Raw genomic sequence first — 23,257 nt, forward strand, 5'->3', positions numbered from 1 at the left:
AGGACAAATCAGAAAAAGATAATCAAGGTGAGCAAATCAGAGAGTGGAGGGGTGGAGGGAGGAGGTCAAGAATTTGATTAAGCGAAGTATGCAGATGAGCCCCTATAGTAACTCAGAAAGTTCCCCTTCCAGTTTAAATCACGTGTTAATGTGCTGAATTTGAATATAAAAGCCAGCTCGGCCATTTCTCTTTGAAGAACAGTGTGAAAGGTCTTTTTCAGTAACACACATACCTTTAAGTCATTAATAGAATGCCCCATTCCATTAAAATGTTGACTAACAGGTTTGTGGATCTGGAGTGTTTTGATGTCTGTTTTGTTCCCATTAACCATTTGTCTAAGGGAGTTAGAAGTCTGTCCAATATACAAAGCATCTGGGCATTGTTCGCACATGATGGCATATATGATGTTAGTGGAGGAGCATGAGAAAGTGCCCGTGATTCTGTGAGTAACCTGGTTAGGTCCAGTGATGGTATTTCCAGAGAAGATATGTGGACAAAGCTGGCAGTGGGCTTTGTTGCAAGGAAAGGTTCCAGGACTGGTATTCCTGGGGTATAGACTGTGGTTGTTAGTGAGGATCCTCATAAGGTTGGGAGGTTGTCTGTAGGAGAGAACAGGCATGTCACCCAGGGCCATCTGGAGTGTGGCATCCTGATTAAGGATAGGTTGTAGGTCTTTAATAATTCGTTGCAGTGGTCTGAGTTGGGGACTGTAGGTGATGATCAGTGGTATTCTGTTCTTGGCTTTTTTGGGCCTATCTTGGAGTAGCTGGTCTCTGGGTATTTGTCTGGACCTGTCGATTTGTTTTTTTACTTCTCCTGGTGGGTAAGTCAGGTTTATGAATATTTGGAGAAGATCTTGTAGTTTTTGGTCTCAGTCAGTGGGATCAGAGCAAATGCGATTGTACCTAAGGACTTGACTGTAAAAAATGAATCTAGTTATGTGTGAAGTTGGAAACTAGAAGCATGTAAGTAAGTAAAGCGATCAGTGGGTTTCCGGTAGAGTGTAGTACCGATCAGGCCATCCCTGATTTGTACTGTAGCGTCCAGGAAATGTATCCCTCGTGTGGAGTAATCGAGGCATAAGTTGATGGTGGGGTGCAGATTGTTAAAGTCTCTGTGGAATATCCTGGGTAAATTTGCTTAAAACTGGGCCACTTACAGCCCAGGCTGTAATTTCCTTCTCACTGTGGCAAACCAAACCAGCCACAAAAGTACCTTGATTAGTACTGTAGTGTCCAGGAAATATATCTCCTGCATGTTGTAATTGAGGCATAAATTGATGGTGGGGTGTAGATTGTTAAAGTCTCTGTGGAATTCTTCTAGAGCCTCTGTACCATGGGTCCAAATCATAAAGATCTCATCAATGTATCTTAAGTAGAGGAGGGGTAATAGGGGATGAGAGCTGAGGAATCGTTGTTCCAGGTCATCCATAAACATATTAGCATATTGTGGGGCCATGTGGGTGCCCATAGCAGTTCCACTAATCTGGAGGTATAAATTGTCCCCAAATCGGAAATGATTGTGTGTGAGAACAAAGTTACAGAGGTCAGACACCAGACAGGCTGTGGTGGCATCAGGAATAGTATTCCTGATTGCTTGAAATCTGTCTTTATGTGGAATATTAGTGTACAGAGCCTCTACATCCATTGTGGCAAGGATGGCGTTATCAGGAACTTTTCCAATGTTTTGTAATTTCTTCAGGACTTCGGTGGTATCTCTGATATAGCTGGGAGTGTTGGTGGCACAGGATTTGAGGAGGGAGTCCATGTAACTGGATAGTCCGGTGGTAAGGGTGCCAACACCTGAAATGATAGGGTGTCCAGGGTTTCCAGGTTTGTGGATTTTGGGAAGTAAATAGAATAACCCAGGCTGCGGCTCAGATGGTGTGTTTGAGTGAATGAGGTCCTGAGTAGCAGCAGGGAGTTCCTTCAGTAATTGTTGTAATTTCCTTTGGAATTCCAAAGTGGGATCAGCGGAGAGAGGTCTGTAAAATAAGGTGTTGGAGAGTTGTCTGGCTGCCTCCTGTTCGTAGTCTGACTTATTCAGGATGACAACAGCACCCCCTTTGTCAGCTGGTTTGGTTATAATGTCTGGGTTATTTTTGAGACTGTGGACAGCATGGCATTCAGGATAGTTGAGATTGTATCTCATTTGGCATTGTTTGTGTATAACGTCAGCCTGAGCACAGTTGCGGAAGCATTGTACGTAGAAATCCAGACTTTCACTACGACCCTCAGTTTGCCCATTCAGGTGTGAGTGGATGAAGTTTATACCTGGTGCATAAGCTTTCGTGGGCAAAGACCAGCTTCGGCATCTGACAAAGCGGATCTTTGCCCACGAAAGCTTATGCTCCAAAATTAAATGTTGAATCTGTTCTGGTATGGCTGTGGGCTGAAAAAGAGGGTCTGTCCCTCGAAAGCTCATCACCTAATAAATTATTTTGTTAGTCTTTAAAGTGCTACTTGACTTCTTTTTTGCTCCAAAAGAGGTTAATCTAATAGGTGTCACAGGACTTCTTGATGTTTCTGAAGATACACACTGACTTGGCTACCCCTCTGACACTTAATACCTGTTGCAGCCGTGTGCATGCAGATTTTTAATAGGCTGTGCAATGGTAATGGGGTCACTATTGATATGGTTTTATAATGAGCAAAATAAAGGTCCTGCACACATCCCATTAAGTTTCAACCGGAATAAAGAGCAGAGAAGGGCTACCTGGGAATTTTAGTTCAGTTCTTTGCGTAACTTTCCAGACTTCAGAAATGAACTACAATTCCCAGAATGCATTGCTACCCGCAAAGACCCCAATTTTGCCAGTCAGCCCTGCCTGTCTCAAGGGGCCCCAATACCAGCGGTTGGAGTGAATGTATAATTTATCAATATAATAGGGATCGTCGTACTACGGGTATGCGGGGGAGTAGCGTCCCCTTCAAGTGGAGAGGAAAAGCGGTATTTCTAGGCAGGCAGCGCGTCCGGCGCCTCTAGTTCTTTCTGGGCCTCTCCGCGGAGGCGCCTGTTCATGGATTTCCAAGATGGCGGCGCTGTTGGCGGTAAATTCAGGTAACGGGCCCGAACGCGAGGTCGGTATTAGGGGGTGGCGCGGCACTGTCCCGGCTCGCGCTGCCCCTGCCCCGCCCGGGCCCTGGAGCTGAGGTCAGGGTCGCGGGCGCGATGTGTGGCCCCGTCCAGTCTCCCAGTGGGCCTGGCCGGTAAAGAGGCGGCGCCAGCAGCCCTTCTCCCCCGGCAGTCTAATACATGGGCCGCGGGGGGCAGTCCTTTGCTTTGTGGTTTCTGAGCCTCTACCCCCGGGGGGGGGGCGTTGGTGGGGCCCCCCCCCCCCCGAACCCCTCCCTGATGCGGCCCCCACCTGAGCAGCGCTACCATATTTGACCCTTCGGAAAAGAGGCCACTCTGGAGACGGAGCTTAGGGGTATCGGTCTCCAGCAGCGCACCGTGCGTGAATGGACGCGGGTTGGTGGATACTGATACAGACACACTCGCTCAGGAGTGGTCTCTTATTTTATATGGGAACCCTGTGGCTCAGACACCTCACTTCCCTCCGTGTTTCAGTCCCATGGGCGGGGACGAGGGGTGGTGGCATCGGGATTCACAGCTTTCCCTCAGGCTAGATTAGCTCTTGTGGGAACCTGGGGGCTAGTAGATTTTGGGGTTTCCCTAAGTTATGGGGTGGGACCAAAAATGTGGGGATTCAGTTTGTGGGAGGGGGCTGTTGTGGGGGGTCTGGTGGGAGGAAGGGTTCAGAAGTGGGTTGAGGTTGCAGGGTTTGGGGGCAGGGCAGTGAGTGGGTGGGGTGGGGTGGGGTGGGGGTGCACACACTCCCTTTGCTTGCCCCACTCTGAGGCAGTGTTTTTATGTTGTTTCCATTGGCCAGAATTGTGGCCATTGAGAGCAGCAGATGAAAAGCCTCCAACCAGCATTTCCTTCTGCTGCTCTTCCACAGCTGGGGGTAGGGATAGCTGCAACCCAGGTAACATGAAGAAGCTAATGCTTCATGGGCAGAACCTCCTGCCCTGTAGTTCCATGTGTTTGTGTCCTGCATGATGGGTGCAGGGACTTTCTCTCCAGCCCCTGTATTACCAAGATCTGAATCCAAATCTTTCTGAAAAAGTTGTATTTGTAAATTGGAAATAGTTAAACTAGATTTTGCCCTCACCCTACAAAAATGTGATGCCAGTGGCAGTACTACCACACTTAAATTGAAATGTGCATGTTTTGCAAATTGAACCATACCATGCAGCTTATTCTTCATGAGGAAGAATCTTTGCAATGGGTTGAAATAAATAACTAAAACACTTAGGCAAATTATGGAAGAGGATGATGGGGCTACAGCAGAGCCAAAGGTACTCTTTGTAACGGAACACTACATGCACATGAACATGAATGTACACCACCATCCTCAGTCCAGCTAGGGGGAAGTTCTGTTTTTGAACCCTGCTGGAAGAATCCATACTTAGCTAATACATCATGGAAACGTGCTCTGTCATTTTTTTGTCTCTCTCATCTTTTGGATGAAGTAGAGTGGAAAATGCTTCACTCCCTGAAAGTTTTTTGTTCCTTTTCCTTTTTTTTTGGTCTCCCCTCTTTTTGAACTCTCTTTTTTGTCTTTCCTAGTTTCTTTCCCACCTCTACAAGTTTTGGTGTCTTCCTCCAGCTGTAATGGAGTAAAATAGACATGATTCCACTCTATTTGCTGCTATTTCCAAGACAGTTTAGAAACAGGGAAACAGATCAGAATTGTCAGTTTCACTCTGCTAGTACTTTCACTTGTTGGCTAGGGTGAATTACTAGTTGCCTTAAACTAGGTTGACATAGGCATCATGTAAACTGTTTTGCGAGCTTGTATGTAGTGATTGCATTAGGTTTAACTAAATCTGTGTCTTCACTGCAAAAAAGTTTAACTATCTCTGTGTAAACTAGTAGTGGAAATAAGGGATGGACAGTTTGTTTCTCACGTAGTTTGTTGAGATATATCCCTCATTACTAACATAGAATCATCCGGTTGGAAGAGACTCCAAGAGGTCATGGAGTCCAGCCACCTGCTAAATGCAGGACTAACCCCAAATAAATCATCTTGGACAGGACTTTGTCAAGCTAAGACTTAAAAAAGACCTCTAGGGATAGAGATTTTCCCCACCTCCCTAGGTCACCCATTTCAGTGCTTCACTACCATCCTAGTGAAATCATTTTTCCTAATGTCCAACTTAGAGCTCCCCTTACTGCAACTTCAGACCATTGCTCTTCATTCTGTCATATCAATACAGAGAACAGCTTCTCTCTATCCTTTTTGGAAGCCCCTTTCAGGTTGCTATCATCAAATAAGCTGGACTTCTAGTAGTCACATTGAGGTTAAAAACTATCTGTGCTTTGTCTCTGCCATGAGTTTACACTGACATATTTATTTTTTTGCAATGAAAACTAGCCCAATTCAGTTTTAGTTAAAGTATTTCAAGTTTTGTATGCAGACAAGATTATAAATTGAAAGCTTTTTGGGGAAGCGACCATCTTAGTGATGTGCAATACATAGCTTAGTGGTGCCCTAATCCATGATTTGGTGGCCTCTAAGCATACTGACGTAAAAATAATAATACAGTTGATACTCTTGATGGTGATTTGTTTTGGGAAGAACTTGAAAGTTGTTTCAGGAATATGAACGATATCCAGCAAACAAAAGTTTGGCATTTCATTGTTAAGTTGGTGGATGATTATTTGGAGAGCTTTTTTGGAAACCATCACTCTAGTAGGGAGACAGGAAACCCTCAAACTGTAGGAAGGAATTATTTAATATGCATATCATGCCTTCATACTGTTGCTGGTTTGACTGTCTAGTTTGAAGAATGATTCTGCATTGTGGTATCAATGTTTGTATATTAAGTTTGATGTTGATAGATACTAACATAGGATGCTGCTTTTGTGCATGTGCTGTTGAAAGAAAGTTTTAGTGTAAGCTTCCAACCTTCCTCCCTATGCAAAGAAATTTTAATTCAGGATATCCTTTCTAATGTGGAGAGATCACTCATCCAAATTAAAATTTAGCATTTCCAGCAAAACTTGTGCCATTGGTAACAGGTGAAAGAGGAGAGTAGAATTTGAGATTTGGCCTGACTAACAATTGGTAAGACTTCACAATAACACACATTTTAAAGATACCGTGGCTTCCAAATATAATACTTGGGAAAAGCATATTAGTATGTTAAGATAATGCTACTTCATTAATTTTTTTGGATTGTAAAACAAATTCATACTTTTATAAATATGTTTATTGCTGTAGAGGATAAATGCGTTATTTATATGGAGATACACATCTCATAGAACTGGAAGGGATCTCGGGAGGTCATCGAGTCCAGTCTCCTGCCCCCTGGGCAGGGACAAGCACCATTCTTCCCGCTGCCCCCTGCTTTATTTTTTTTCCTGTTTGCTCCAGATGTCTAAATAGCCTCCTCAATGAGTGAACTCACAACCCTGGGTTATTTACATCTAAGGATCTATCTGTAAAATATTAACAGTCAAAATTTTACACTTCTGTCAGATGTTTATCAGTTCAGTGCTATATTTGGTATTCTTTGTTTTGTTTACTCTATTTCTTACTCTCCTATCATTACATGGTATGACAGCCACAAATGTGGGAAAAATCTTATTAGTATAGTACTATCTGGTGAATCAAAATCCCCTTTCAGACTGTACTTCTGTTAAAATCAGAAAAAGGATGATTGCATTTACGGTATGCAGAACATCGTTCATTTATATTTTCTGATATTGCTAATTGTGCTCCATTTTGGTCAGCCGTCATTTTCATCTCTGTTCCACTCCCTGCCCCCTCCTTACCCAATCCAAGGAGATTTCTACCTCCCAAAATGTCTTTATTCAGTGGCATATTGCCTTCTTGAATGTAAAAAGTCCTTGTGCATAACTTATTAATTTTCATGTTGAGCCATACAGTAAATGTAAATAATAATTTGTTTCTAGAATGTTCTGTGTGGAGAAATAATCTTTCCTCTACTCTTCCCACTTTCAATATGATTGTGTTTTTTCAAACTTTTATTCTTAGCTGCCAGTTTGTGGGGTCCATACAAAGATATTTGGCAAACAGTGGTAAATGCCATCTGGAAAAGGCAACCTGAAGCTATCCATCTCCTGGACCAGGTTTTAAAGAAACATAAACCTGACTTTATCTCACTGTACAGAAATCCGGTAATTAAAATAACTTTATTTTGTTAGGATGTGATTAGAGTACTTTGTTTGTCTTGACTTCAAAAAAAAATTACTCTTTCGGGTGGAAACTATCCAGTGCCTAGCAAAAATAGAGTCCCAGTTCTGGTTGGGACCCACAGGTGCTGTAAGAATAAAAATAACTTGAAAGATTATTATTTATCTCACTTCTTTAGCATTTGAACACTTAAATAATTTCATGTTGAGCATACGTTTTTCTTCATTGGTTTTCAGACTGTTCCAAGAGAAATAATTTATTTATCCACCCCAATCTCCTCAGCTCAGTCAATCAAGCAGCAATGTGTTTTTGTACTTACTCCATGCTTTGAGACTGAGCACACAGTTATTTCTGTGTGGTTTGTTTTCTTCCTTATCATGCAATTACTTCAGTATTCCAGCAGGCAAATCAGGTGCCCATCTGAAAATAATACGTAGGATGCTCCTTTTGAAGATTGTGGCATGAAATGGAGAAACCTATTTAGTTTTTGCCTGATGGAGGAGAATGTATCTGTTTAGAAAAAAAACATTACAGTAGACCCCCCACCAAGTTACACATAGGTTGCACTCCTGGGCAATCATGTGTAACTCAAATTTTGTGCAAGTTGTGAGGAGTTGAGAACAAGGCGGCAGACTGTTTCCCGGCTCTGCAAGTGGAGGGGAGCCAGGAGCCAGGCAGCCCCCTGGTTCCCAGCTCGCCATCACTCATAATTTCGACTCACGTTAATGCAAGTAACGTGTAAGTCGAAATTGTGTATGTTGGGGGTCTACTGTATGGTAAGGAAAAAAAAAAAACTGTCCTGCAACATTTGTAATAGACGCTTAATTTTTATCTGTAAAGCTGATAGCTTGAAGGCTTTAACAATAACACATTACAGGGTCTTGTTTCTCTACATTTTAGCATTTGATCAACATCCAAAAAAGGAATAATATATTATTTGTAAAAATTATTCTTTTTAACAGTTTATCATCAGCATTCACAATGCCTTTCATTGAGGTAAAATTGTTTTCTTACGGGGAAAATATGTCAAAAGCTACTTTGTATGTTCACATAATTCTCAATGAAGTAAGCACTAGAACTTATGCTATAAGATTGTTTTTGCTTATAGCCTCATGAAAATCCATTTTCTACATTATGCTGTGAAGACACCTTTACTCTCTGAATGTAAAAAATGTAGTCAGTGCTTGTGATGAAAGCCTAACCTGTCAGAGTGGTAGTTGTAAAGAAGTATTAATGTAACAATCTCCACTTGCTCTCAGATCAGCTCTGACAGCAATGAATAATTGTTCAGCATATTGCCATTTTGGGAACTTGTTTACTTTTTTTTAAGCCAAAGAATGTGCAACAGCATGAGAAGATTCAGAAAGCAAGTACTGAAGGGGTCGCCATCCAGGGACAGCAGGGTACCAGACTTTTGCCAGAGCAGCTCATCAGAGAAGCCTTTATCCTGAGTGACCTCTTTGATATCGGAGAGCTTGCAGCTGTTGAACTTCTTTTAGCTGGTAAGGAGTCACTGAACTGAGGGGGACAAAAATTTCGTTGAACATTAACTGCATTTTGAGAGTTAGGGAAATTCAGTGCTTGTAGGCTTCTTGCTTAAACTACTTGTTTACTTCAAGAAACACATGCTTAAGTGCACTTTTGGACTAGGCTTTAGCATCCACTCTAAGATGTTCATAAAAATCTAAAATTATTCCTTGCATTGCAATGCAGTAGAAAAATATTTTGAATTTATTGAATTTTTTTATTTAGTCATTGTGAAAGAAGAAATAATCTGTAGAGAGCTGGCAATTCCTTAAGTACAGTTACATTTTTGTTTACTTACACTTGTGCAGACTAAGAGGGTAAGCTGAACAATTGCATGCAAACATAATTTGGACTCAGAACTTGGTTATAGGATTGTTGTACTTCTCTTCTTTTAAATAAGATAATATTTCCTCTGCTAGCCTAATTTGGGTTTTAAGAGCAAAAGCCCAAAATCAGATTTAGAGCAAATGGAATGATGATGCCTAAAATACAGCTGTGTACTTCACTTTTAGGGTAGTTTGCTGGATTTGTAATTTAAATATAGTTACAGATCCAAAGATGTGGTTGCTTACGTAAATTGAGAGGTTTGGATTTTTTTATTTGTTTTGTGGCTCTGTATTTTTCATTCTGCAGGGGAGCACCAGCAACCTCATTTTCCTGGACTTACAAGGGGTTTAGTGGCTGTTCTTTTGTACTGGGATGGAAAGAGATGTATTGCCAATTCATTGCGAGCCCTCATCCAGTCACGACGAGGCAAGACCTGGACATTGGAGCTCAGGTCTGTCTTCTAGTTATATTTGGAGACTTGGCTGTGAGTCACATTAAAAGGCTCTTTGTGTTGGCCACTGGTGATGTCTAGGCTGGTTGGGTTTTGAGGATGTAAGAATTTTCGGATTTGGTCACTTTAATGTGAGGGTAGCAGAAATGTAGCATTATAAAGACTAACAAAATGATTTATTTGATGATGAGCTTTCATGGGAGAGACCCACTTCATCAGATTCATTAGTGGGTCTGTCCCATGAAAGCTCATCACTGAATAAATCATTTTGTTAGTCTTTAAAGTGGTACATCTCTGCTGCTTTGGTTTGTTGGAGTACAGACTAACACAGCTACCTCTCTGTTACTTTAATATGAGGGTGTTGCTCTATCTTTTTCAGCCCAGTATTCTTCTGTAACCAATTAAAAAGTATTTATCTTGGAGAACCCTTTACTTCTGGTCCTATATACTCGTTCACCTCCGGCTCTGTGTTGTGGCAGATGCCATTCCTTGCAAAGCCAGTTATTGCTACTCAAAGCGCTGACAAGTGGTAGTCACTCAAACATGATGTGAAGTGTTTATGTCCACTACAGAGATTGAGTACTTTGCCTTTGGAAGCCTCTTGCCAAATGGGAAGCAGAGAATAATTTTTATTTAAATGTAATTTTTACTGCAGAAATTAATATGTGTATATAAGGTACTCTTGGTAAAATACAAAACACACTCAGACTACGTCTATACTAGAGCGTAAAGTCGATTTTAAGGCACTTTACTCAATTTTACAATGTGACTGTCTCACTGCAAATATGATGAGGTTGATTTTAAGGGGTGCTAAGGTTGACTTTTTTGTGCTGCGCCTCCGACGCGGCATAATGCCAAGTTTGAATTTAAAAGATTGAATTAATGCTAGTGTGGAAACAGCGTTACTTTTAATTGATTTTGTTGTCCTCTGCGGGTGGCCCGCAGGTATCCCACAGTGCCCTACAGGTGTCCGTTCTAGCCACTTTCACCTGTGTTGCTGTCCAAGTGTGCAGGAAGTAGGTAACAGGAAGCTGGGGAATTTGAATTTGTTTTCTTTCTGACCAGTGTGGATAGCACACCTAGGAGCCATCCATTGCATTTAGCCATCACATCAGGCCGCCTAACTATCATGACATCTTAGGGTTCTCCTCAGGATTTGAGTTCTCAGGGTCACAAAAGAGCATGGAGCCGTAATGTGATCCTGGATCTCATTTCTGTGTGGGGTGAAGAATCAGTGATGAGCAGACTGCAAGTCACAAGTGAAATATGGACATTTATGAGAAGATTTTGTGGGTCATGACTGCGAAAAGGTATACCCAAGATGCTCAGCAATGCCGGGTTAAAGTAAAGGAACTCAAGCAGAACTATCTCAAAATGGGAGCAGCCAATGGGTGATCTGGGTCATCTTCCAAGACGTGCTGCTACTATGAGCAGCTGGACACCATTCTTGGGAGGGACTAAACCATGGTCCCCGAAGCTAACAAGGACTCTTCGGGAGACTGCCCTCAGGACTCTGGTGGGAGCAGAGAGCGGGAGCAGGAGACCAGGGAAGAGGATGATGCTGATGTTCAGCAGGCGCCCAAGGAAACTGATCCTGACAGCCCAGAGCTCTTCACGCTCAACCTGGAGCCAGTCCCCTCCTCATCAGCATCTGAAGCTCTGGTGTACAGCAATGGTGCAGAGTACTCTTCTGGTGAGTATTTTTTTAGAATGCTACAAGAGGGTTGGGGTATAGGTTTACTTCCATGGAGCACATTTTATAAACTGCTACAAGTGCGTCATGGCTCAGGCTCAATGGATCTGTTAATATTTCTAGGGATGGTGCACTTTCCTTTTTGGTGATCTCTGTAAAGGTCTCAGTCACGTACTCTCTTTATTTTTTGCACGAGATTTTTGGGGAGACCTGACTTATTGCGGCTTCCACAATAGGACACCTTGCCCCAGCAGGCTACCAGTCTGTAATCTGGTATCATGGCACCACACAGCATTCTGGCAAATTTTCCACAGTGTGAGCATATTTTCTTTTTCACTGTATTATTTTTAGGAGGCCTATGTCTCTTTTTGCAACCTACAAGAAGCATGGGACTTTTGATCAGAATTTTTTACACTGCTCCCCGGCCATTTAAATTTTTAAGGATTGCCCTGCTGCACCACATGGCTGGAAGGCTCTGCGTCTCTCTGCTCTGCATGGCTAGCAGGCTCTCCTGGCCTTCTCCCCTTCCACCACACTGCTGGCTTTTTATCCCTGCACAGGATTTGAAGGGAGCCGCCAAGAAATCTTTTTTCTACACTTTACAGGGATGACCTCCTGCACTCCTCTCCCCTCCTGCAGCCGGCCAAGTGTCCAGTGAACTCAAACCCACCCCCAGCTAGGAGGCTGCTAGGCTCTGCCAATCCTTCTCCTGGACACCAGCATGAGGTTTACCTGCTTTAAATGGGTTTTCCCCAGCACAGGATTGAAGAGGAGCCACTGAGAAACATTTTTTCAGCAGTTTACAGGGATGACAGTCCTCCCCTCCTCTCTCCCAGCCTGCATGGCTGCCGAGCTGTGCTGACCCTGCCCTTCACATCCATGAGCTAACAAGATCCTACCATGTCTGTAGTGAAATGGGCTGGATAACTAATAGCTGCTGTTCTGCTCTGATTGATTCATTGTCATCTTTAAGAAGCCAAAAGTGGCCTTGGACAACAAAAGTTGCAGTAATTGTCAAACAGAGACCCATTAATTCAATGGATAAGGGCTTTGTGTCACATTTTAAAAACTGTATCTACATTTTGACCTTCGCTGTCTTCAAGAGGCCATGCGTGGGGGGGGAGACAGGAGTGCTGCGATGGGGCAAAAAAAAGAGATCCAAAGAGGACATCGTCCTGCAACAACTTGTAAAGGCTGATGGAGCGAGACACAGCCGCTGCTAACCAGAAATGGACACAGCAGTGACAGCAAACTATGTTCCAGTGCAGAAACAAGGACTCAGCAGAGCTCCTGACAGCTGTCAGGGAGCAAACTGAAATCCTACATTCCATGCTGGAGCTGCTGAGGGACACCCGGTTCAACTCATTATGTGACTTCCACACTCTCTTGCCTGGTCTCCCCTCAATATGGCTTGATGACACCCCCCGCCATGGGGGTTCCTGAATGTGTGTGTTTTGTGGGGGGAACGGACAAGAGGGCATGCCCACGCCCTCTCCAATTTGCAAAAGGCTCACGTTCCACTGCACATGATGCCAGGATTCCCTTCACCCTTCCACTTGTAAATAAAAAGAATGTTTTTGTGAAAACCACCGTGGTGGTGGTTGGTTCACAGGGGATGGGGTGCAGTTGGAGGTGCTGTCAGACAGGTCAAGCACACATCATTTTGGGTTGGAGTGGTGTCACAATAGTTAAATGCAGTAGATTCATTTGGCTGTCATTAATAAAGCTATTTTTCAAAGTCTCCCTGATTGCAGTTACTTCTGTATGTGCATTGGTGAATGCCCTTCTGTGTAGCTGTGCATAAGCCCAGCTCATGGCATCTGCCTCTGCAACCTAGGCTGGCATGAAGTTTTTCCCCCCTTTCATTCATTCGCAAATGTTATGGAGAGTACAACACACAGATTGCATTGGCTGCCTGGGTCACAGTGGCCCCCACTGTAGATCTGCCCACCCTGAATTGATTTACCATTGACCAGTAGCTGTTGGGCATTACAAACTTTGACAGAGCAGTTGCTACTTGCTGCAAATCACAAAATTCCGTGAAAGTGGCTTTGCTTAGGAAGAAATTCTGCAGCTAGTGCTGATCATTCCAGACCTCAAAAACAATGCGGTCCCATCAGTTTCTGCTGGTGTCACGTCTCCAGAACTGGCACTCCAGTGTAAGCAACGCATTCAGGGCAGTCAGCAGCTCTGCATTCTTGGTCTCCAGTCCTTCAATGTCATCATCCGAATCATCTGCATCCACCTCATCCTCACACTGGCTTGCTTTCGTAAAATACTTCAGGAAGTGGCCATAACACACTGTGCACCAGCAATAAGCTGTTCAGGATCCATGGTATTGCTGTTCAGTGGTGTGAGCTAGGGGGCAGGCTTTTGGAAAATTCCTAAAAAAATTCCTTGGTCCAGCCCTTTGTTTGACAACAGCAAGGACTTGGGGGCATAATCATTCACCATGTCATGGCTCCTTCCCCACTCTAGCAAGACAAATGCAGAAGTGGGGGGCAGCAAAAGTACCCTCAAAACCTTATCTACCAGGTATTGGTATAAACTTCCCCCCCAAAATCCTAAAAAAAGCTTTAGATTTTGGGGATAAAATTCACTGCCAGCACCCAAGTAATAATAAGGAAACCAGGGAGAGACTACTTGGGAAATCTCAGCCCCAAAAGTAAAAACCAGGACACAAACATTAATCAATACCAGGTTAATAAAAAGAAAAAGAGAGAACTTTTTTATTATTACAACAATATTCGTGTTGCAAGCCTCATGACTAGATGGAAGAGTCACAAAGTAAAACACATGGGGAGTCTCCACCATGGGCCTCGAACTTAGTTACAAGGAGAGTAAAAGAACATTTCTAAAAAGTGCACAGACATCTGATCCCACTTCCTAAACCATAAAACAATAAAGCCTAAGGGATTTATCTAAACTTTGAAGGGCATGCTCTTAGAGGGAGATATTCTGTCTCTCTCTCCCTCATGGCTGGAAAGAAGAAGAAAGACCAGAGGACAGAAAAGGGAGGAGCCAAAAACTTCCTTTGTCCCAGTTTGAAATTCTTACCTACATTCCTATAGGCCAACCCCACCTGGCTAAGGAGGTTAACCCTTTTACTCCCAGGCTGCTGGCTAACCCTCATGATCATGACAACATCAGACACCCACAAGCACTCGTAGCATATTTTTTTCACATAAGACACTGGCATAAAACCCCAGAATGCGGTGCAAGACACTATGGGATAGGTACCCACAATACATTGCTGATACAATGGAGACAAACTATGTTGTCTTTTGGGCATTTATGGACACTCATCTTTATAAAATCCAGTGGTAAAAAGTTGAATTCAATAAAATTGACTTTATTTTGTAGTGTAGACTTAGCCTGAGTATTCAGAAAAGCAGATCTTGGCTGGTTGCTTCTGTGGAGCTAGGTGATACTAATATAGTTTGTACTGAGTTGAGATATAGTGTAATCACAAATACCTTAGTATAAAACAGTTAATCAGTTTATGAATATCCTAGATGGTGTGGTAAGGCTGTGGAAATTCGTTCACTTGCAAGAATTATTGAGGATTATTGTGGCTCTGTCTGCTCTGACCCAGCTGCAACCAGACAGGAAGGGCAAATTGTTTGTTTGATTTAGACTAGGTCTACACTGGTTGTGGAAGACTGAGTGCTTAGGTTCCATCTTTTGGAACGCCATTTTGCGCATGCACGAAACAGCGCGTTCCAGGGTCAATGTTTACCCCAGAACTCCTTGTGAACCGCAAGGATTAAGGAAGGTCGGTGGGAGGAGCACTTCTGCCAACATTCTGCAGTGAGGACAGGGACCAACGTCAATGGCTGCAAAATCGATTTTAGGTACACAATTGGTATATCAAAAATTGCACAGCAGCTGTTGACAGTCCTGGAAAGTATAGTTGTAGCCTCTGTTTTTTAGAAATCTGCTATTTGAGAAGATTGTACTAGTATAGATATATGCGATAATTTTGTGTGTATGTTGTTATTCCTCTAGAGTATACTTCATGCATAGTCTTAGCTACTTTGTGTCTTGGAGTTCTTTGTGTTTCCCGTGCAACAGTGTTCAAAAGCACAGTTTAGATAGTCAAATGGAAGACGTTTCTGATCAAATGATGTTACACTTAGTTGAGCTCTTGATTGAGAAATGGCAAGTAAGATCTTTCTGATGATCTTTCTGGTTTTAACTTGGATTACAAGTTGTTCTGGAGAAAGAATTTGACTAGATACCTGGTATATATCTGTGGTGCTGTACAACTAACAATAATATTGTACCACCCCTTCTCTCTGCTTCACATTTTTATAAATGCTTTTAGACAGGGACCAAATTTTGCACTGCTCCTTTGGTGTTAGTGTAGTTGTGCTTGCTTGCTTATACCAGAGCTGAATTTGTTAATTATCTTCTTAATGACCAAAATAAGTGTTCAATAAGAGTGAGTTTCATCTCAAAAGAATTAGATTATAGTTGTATAAATTATAATTTACAAAGTTTAAAATACACGTGCAAGTACCTTTGCATTGTGTTGTGGTTTGAACATGCATGTTTTAAAAATTACAGTATTGACGTGTTTTTTACAGCCTATAGGTTACTTGTGCTTCTATCTTTTTGCAAAAAACTTCACTAGTTGATCTTTTAAATAGTGTCCTGAATCACACATGCTGGAATTGCATGACCTCAAGAGTTTGTGTCTGTTCATCATAACACTTTGAGATAACTTGGTTTACTGGTTAGTGTTCAGTGCTCTTTTAGTTAGTTTCTGTGCAGAATTTATTGTTTATTTTCTCTCAGGTATGAAGTAATTTTGGTATATTTATATTAATTGCATTTTTTCTACTGTGATCAGGAATAGCATTATTTGTTGTTTCAGTTGCTAATATATTGTCTGTTTGTTATAGCACAGAGTTGGTGTCCATGACAACACGCTTTACAGATGAGCTGATGGAGCAGGGGTTGACTCACAAGATCCTAACTCTGGTATCTCATATCGATGTGAATAATGAGTTTGAGAAGCTACAGAAAGAGCGAGGTCTGGGTAGTGAGAAACATCGCAAAGAGGTAAGGGAATCACTTTGCCAAGTTATTGCAGAGATTAAAGTGCTGAATATTTTGTTTTAAATTTGTGGGTCTTCTCTGGAATAAAATCTTAGTGGTTTATTCATTTCTGTAAGAGGTACTGTGGTTTTAGATCATTTTCTCTTCATCTGCTGTTCATTCCATTTACTGATTGATGGCAGGATCTAGGACAACCAAAATAGTGAGAAGAGCCATTTTTTTTTTCAAATTTAGTTGCAAAATCAATACTTCAGGAGCTGCAGTGCATGTGAATACGAGACAGTCCTTAATAAGTACGGTCAAACTGTACTTTGTCACCCCATTTTAAGAATAGCGTGCACACACAATGATTTGTACCAGTTAGAAATTTGTTTCTTTCACCCTTGGATTGGACAGCATATGAGGAAAAGGAAAATGCTGCACCTGGGGATAGGCTCGTAAGCAGAAAGAAGCAATGTTTGCATCAGCCCTCCACACCACTGTTTTTCTACTCCTCCCCGCCCCTTTTTAAATTAAGTACCCCTTTAAAAAAATACCCTCAGCCCCCCCCTCCTTCTTTAACCCAATCACCCCTCCCCTCCTCCAGAGTCAGGCACGCCCAGCCCCCTCCACACAGCTGTAATCCAGTGCCGTGAATCACTGGAGCTGTTGCCGCCACACTCTTCTCCCTCAGAGTGCTGGGCCCAGGACACGTTCGCACAGCGGCACGCAGCGCTCCCACGGTTCTGAGCATTTTATTGCTGAAAGAGCTGTGTGTACCTCCCAGATTTCTCTCGTGTCCTGGGATTGGTAGCCTGCCAGCGGAGCGGGGAACCCACCTGTGCAAGCTTTGTGGCCAGGTCTTGTCCGGTGGGCTCTTGTTAGGGGCTGTGTAGAGAGCCACATAGGAGTCAGTGGCAGCAGTATCTGGAGCCTCAAATGACTATTTAAAAAGCTGCAGGTTGCTTACCCCGGTCTAGGACATTCTAGAGATCAGATAGTGAGCAGAAATAGATCAGTCAGACTGTTCCAGCTTTTAGCGTAGGGCACTACATCAAGTAAAGGATTCAGTCTGAGGAAGCAGGAACCTGTGCCTATCATAGTTTTTGGATGGTGAGAAGAAAACCAATGAAAATTGTGTGATGCAAAACAAACAAGCAGTCATGTACCACTTTCAAGACTAACAAAATAATTTATTAGGTCATGAGCTTTCATGGGGCAGACCCACTTCATCAGATCTGGAAAAAGCCTGAGAATATGCATCTTAAAACAGAGAGGCTTTAACACCAGATAACAAAGGGAAACATCTGAACTAGAGTTTATGCTCAAATTCTATTCTTTGCTACTTGCCCTCAGTAGAGATAGGAATTACCTTATGCATTACAAAGACAGCATCCCCATCTTTGATATTCGTAGTGATCTCAGGCAAGTCACTCAACAGACACTTACAGTAAGTAATTTACCCCCTTCTGTCCTATATACGTGATTTGTCAGTTCTCATTTCAATTTTTTTGTTTGTGTCTCTGTTATGGAATTGTCATGCCAATTCACTTTTAACATTATTTCCAGTACAGGACTGTCTCCAGATCTGAAGAAGTGGGTCTGCCCTGGGAAAGCTCATCACCTAATAAATTATTTTGTTAGTCTTAAAATTGCTATGTGACTGCTTTTTTGTTTTATTATTTAACAAGTTATTGATGCATGAAAGGACCTTCTCTCCTATTCTGTAATCACTTACTTTGCTTAACAGCTTTTTGTGAGGGGACTGTTGTCTCAAAGGCTTTTTGAAAAGTCCAGGTTCACTATATCCATTGAATCACCCTTGTTCTTATGCTTGTTGACACCTTAATGCCTCACCAGTCCATTAGAATTCTTTAATTTCCCTTCACAAAGCCATGCTTAATACTTCCTTAACATATTGTGTTCATCTATGTATCTGATAATTTCTGTTCTTTATAACTAATTTGCCTGGTATTAAAGCATACCAGCCTGCAATTGCCAGGATTGCCTTTGTACCCTTTTTAAAAAAATCAGTCTGCCAGTCATTTGGTACAGAATCGATGTAAGCACAAAGTTACGCACCATAGTTATTAGTTGTGCAGTTTTGTATTTGAGTTCTGTCAGGACTCTAGGTGAATACAGTCTGGTCCTGGTGACTTTCTACTATTTAATTTATCATTTTTTCCTGGAAGAACCACTTTCGACACTTCAATCTGACACAGTTGCTCAGATTCATTACCAAACAAGAACAGCTCCAGTATAGAAAATTCCCTCACATTATGAGCAATGGAAGTGGTTTACTTATCTTCTCCACAACAGCCTTGAGTTCTTCTTCAGCAGTTTGATTGTCCTGTGGCCATGCTGATGTTTTTGGAAGGATTCCTGCCTTGAATGTGATTTAAAAAAAAGTCTCTTTAGTTTTTGAGTCTTTTACCAGTTGCTCTTCAAATTCCTTTTTGGCCTGCCTGATTATATTTTTACCCTGATGTGCCAAAATTTGCACTATTTTCCTCAGTAGAATTTAAACTCCTGGGGGAATTGTGCATCACTGTGCATGCACAGAATTCATGGTGTCTCTGGGTTTATTTCTTCCCCCAAAAAATTGCTTCCCTGTCAGAAGTCGAGGGAAGTCACAAGAGTATTCAGGCATCCTACCCCAGCAGTGCTGAGAGGTTGATTTTTGTGTGCTCAGAACAGCCCTTACAGATGTAAATAACTGTGGTAGGTGGGGAGGAGCAGTGGGACAGTCGTGCATTTGTGTGTGAGAGAGAGAGATATTTTCACTCTTGCTTGCTATTGTAGACACACTGATTGCATAGGAGCAGGCCTTCGGGGTGTTTCCATAGAGGTAGTGGCTGTGGCCCCTCAAGCAGAGCTGAATGTAGCAGTCTAAACTGTTCCCACTGACTTTGTGAATTCCCTCAGGACCATAAAACAGGTGTAAGAGTTTTAATGTTTCTTTACATTGCCAGAGTGGTGTAACAAACAGTATGGCCTTATAAATGCTTACGATGCTTTAGTGATTAGTCTGCATTTTTGGACTGAAGTATATTCTGGAGACGGTAGCCAATACAAATCATGAGTTTGGTTCCCTAGTCTTCACTTACTCTTCAGTTGCCAATGATGTAACATATAGCATATGACTGCAAATATTTGTTGACTAATAACTAGAAGAAATGTATGAATAGTAGGCACATGGTAGAGTCTCAACATTCGTGAAGGTTCCATGTTCAGAACCCTCATGAATGTTGATTTTTATGAATACAGGGGGCGCTCAGAGCCTCAGTGAAACAGTGGCTGCTGGTGCTCCCCACCCAGAGCCCTGGGGAAGCGGTGGCCGTGGGCGCCCTTCCTCCGGAGCCCAGGGAAGCAGCTATCTCAAGCTGCCACTCATGAATAATTGAATTCACAAATATTAAGTTCTTGAACGTGGGGACCTTACAGCATTACTATTAGAAGGAGTTTGGGGATTTCCTCCAGTGCTCCTCACTTCTATTCTCTCTGTCCATTGTATTGTAGTATATATCAGTTGTCAAAATTATTGAAATTTGCATGATTATTTTGTATTATTATGACAACATGCAGAAATGTGCACAATTTAAAAATATTGTGTGCAGAATTTTGAATTTTTGATGCAGTTAGTTTGGCACAGATTTTCCCCCTGTAATAATAGTATCATTCTGTACGTGCTTTTGGTTAACCTTGATAAAAAAACAAATGATCTGATGCTTGTCAGAAAATAAGTGTAACGAACTACTTTCCAAAAAATGCAAGAAACTGAAAATCATGCCATTGGCATGGAAATGCATGGGCAACCTTTATATAGACCATGCCGCTTCATCTGTAATGTGTTAAAATGGATTTATGACAAATAGCAACCTTTTTAGATATCTTGGGTCAGTGAGCAATCTTATTTAAGTTTAATATTAAATTGAGGCATTAACTTTGTGAGAGAAGTCTTTTTTGTCAGAAATCTTACCAAGGCTTTGAATATTAATACAGATTTAGAACACGCTGAGAGGAAAAAGTGAATTATACATCTTGTACTGTGCATTAGTGAAGACTTAAAAGAAGTACACATTCAGACTGAGTTGTATATGAAGGGCCTCACCAAATTCAAACCGTGAAACATGTTATGGACTGTGCCATCTAATCTTCCCTGTGCAATCTGGTGCCCAGCCAGCGGCTCCTACCCTGCTTGGGATTTCAGCTGCTAGTCCTGGCCAGGGATGGGAAGGGACAAGATTTATTCTTCCCCTGCAGGGGCTGCTTCAGGGGCAAGTCAGACCTACTGCCAAGATCTCCTCCAGCTGCAGGAAGCTCCTCAATGCCATCTGTCACCTTCCTGCATGGGGAGGCTGTGGCACCAGCTGTTAACTCTCTATGCAGGCAAAAAAAAGACTGTTGGGAAAATTGGACATATGGGAACCCATCCCTCATGTGCCATGACCATCGCTTCTGCACTGGTGGTGGTGGTGAGGCTTGCTTTAGAGCTGGGTGCCCAGCCGGAATCCTTCCTCCCTGGCTGCCCAACTGTGAAGACAGAGCCTCTGCCAGTGACAAGGCACAAGTGAGGGTAGTAATCTCCAGCACCTCCCCCCACACAATAGTTTTACAACCCTCCCACGTTGTCTGCCATTTGGGTTGGGACCCCAGTTTCGCAAAATTGAAGGAGTAAAGATCTGAAAACATGAATTTGACTAATTTTAAAACTCCTGGCTATGAAATTGTCCAAATTGGGCCATAAATTTTAGTAGGGTCCTCTCTATGCGCATATATAAACCCCATTCATGTTAAAGGTGATGGTATGTATATATCAAAAGATAAATGCTAATTGATTCAACAATATTTTAAAGAATAGCAATTTCACGAATTCATTTGGGATTCCAAATAAACTTACATAATTGGACCTGAATGTATTGACTGACCAAGCTTGGACAATTTCAAGATAATTATATGAAAATAACTGTAAATTTGAATTTTTTTTTAAATAGGTTTCTGACCTTATCAAAGAGTGCCGACAGTCATTGGCTGAAAGCCTATTTGTCTGGACCTGCCAGTCTCCACTGAGCAAGGATGATACTTTAATCCTTATTAGTTATCTGGAGAAAGTGACAGTAGAAGCTGATGGCTCATTGGATGGTGTGAACTTGTCTCTTTTCATGGCTCTTCTGTACTGCTTTGATGTCAGTTTTCTGGAACAGAGCACAGAGGATCGGGAAGGTAATGGTTTTCTTAGATTGTGGAAATAGGTACTTCATTATTTCACAAAAATTATTAGTGATAGTAACAATGAAAGCTAACATTCTAATAATTATTTACTATAATAAAGTATCATGCTTGAGTGGGGTATGCTTTTTGGCTGGGTCTACACTACAGAGTGTTTTTGACAGAAGTTACTGTTAGGACATATTTCCTGACAGAATCGCTGTGGACAGAACGTGCCCACAACTAATAGGTGCTCCCCTGATGACGGCCTCTGTCGACAGAGAGCAGCCAGACTGCCCAGCCCTCTGTCAACAGAACGACTAACTGGAAGCTCTGCAAACAGGGCTGCCTGGTGAACCGGAAGCCCTTTCTGTTGACAGAGGGCTCCCTGGAGCGTATACACAGTTTTGTTGTCAACAGAGGTGTTATGCCTTGTATTGGAGTGACTTAACTCTCCCAAGAAAACTGCTGCATTCTTTTGACAGTTTCCTCACAGAATGCATTTGTATTGTGGATGCTCCATGAGTTTTGTCCCTGTAGTGTAGATGCAGCCCTGAAGTAGAAATGTAAAGGTTGTCTAGAATCCTAGTTGTAGTCCTGTGCTTGAAACTAGATGCAAAAAAAATGGATTCAATTATGTGAGTAGGAAAGGGAGGGCCTGATCTGAGTATTGTGCTGGAGATTTAATCTTGAACAGTCTTCATTTATAATCCTGAATTTTTACACTCATTTCCTCTGTGGCTTTGGGTAAGTCAATCAAATGATTTATGACTTAATTTGCTCACATAAAATGAGTCTGAGAATGCTCTGATAGGGATGTTGAGGCTTAATTCATTCATATTTAAACGATTTTGAAGATGAACAGCTATAATGTTCTAAGATCCATTGTGTTGTTTACATTTATACCTTTATATGTATACCCAACATGGTGCAGTTACATGAACAACTATTTTGATGTGTTCTTGTAAATTCTAACTTCTAACAGTGCAGAAAAGTAACTTTATGGATTTTTTTTTAAATACAGGAGGAACAAGCAAGTTAAGTAATTTCACATTAATGCAATTGTTTCAATGTGCAATTATGGACAATCCCCTTCTTAGTTGGGGAAAGTGTGACATTCCATTTCCCTTTTGGATTGATGGAGTTCAACCTTTATACCTTTCAGAGTTAGTTGCAAGGCCTATTGATTTTTGTGGGTTTCTGCTTGAGGAACATACATTGTTAGAGTCAAGTTTTGGTTTTTGGGAGTCATTTAGTTTGACTTAGTGTGGTGGTTGTCTTATTTCATAGCTTTGTACATGCATCCACAGACTACCTGTTTTTTCTATTACCTAGAAAGAGAAATATTGTAAAATATATGGTAAAAGTAACAAAACTTTTAAATGAATGCCTATTGTATACTGTTTGGATTTCAGACTGCTTGAAAAACTCAACTAATCGGTTTAAAGAGATGAAAAAAGTAAGAATTATTGTTTTAACTGCTAACTGGAGAATGAAGCTACAATTGTTCTCCAAGGCTCTATGTTTCAAGATTTGCTCATATGTGTTTTAATGGAAATGGGAATTTACTGATTCATTTTTTTAATTTAATGAGTCACTTTGGTTTTCCAGATTTGATGCTCCAGCTCCCCTTATTAACAGAGAGACAGTACATAGCAACAATCCACACTCGTCTTCAGGAATCTCAACCATGGAAGCTACCGGGACTCCAAGCTACTGTTAGATTAGCATGGGCGCTAACACTGAGAGGAATATCCCAACTGTCTGATGTGACAGGTACAT

General features: G+C 41.9%; 1 protein-coding gene across 1 annotated transcript in view; it reads left to right on the plus strand.

Annotated features, from left to right (window-relative positions):
* Positions 1-3,033: 3,033 nt before the first annotated feature.
* The window catches only part of NUP205 (nucleoporin 205), a 73,949-nt gene continuing 53,725 nt past the window's right edge, over positions 3,034-23,257 (plus strand). Inside the window, exons 1-7 of the mRNA XM_075011241.1 lie at positions 3,034-3,061; positions 7,068-7,210; positions 8,557-8,728; positions 9,387-9,531; positions 16,132-16,291; positions 21,262-21,490; positions 23,087-23,251. Coding sequence (XP_074867342.1) covers positions 3,034-3,061; positions 7,068-7,210; positions 8,557-8,728; positions 9,387-9,531; positions 16,132-16,291; positions 21,262-21,490; positions 23,087-23,251 — 1,042 coding nt within the window. The remainder of the gene's footprint in view (positions 3,062-7,067; positions 7,211-8,556; positions 8,729-9,386; positions 9,532-16,131; positions 16,292-21,261; positions 21,491-23,086; positions 23,252-23,257) is intronic.

Source organism: Carettochelys insculpta, chromosome 1, assembly GCF_033958435.1.
Source record: "Carettochelys insculpta isolate YL-2023 chromosome 1, ASM3395843v1, whole genome shotgun sequence".
Lineage (NCBI taxonomy): Eukaryota > Metazoa > Chordata > Testudines > Carettochelyidae > Carettochelys > Carettochelys insculpta.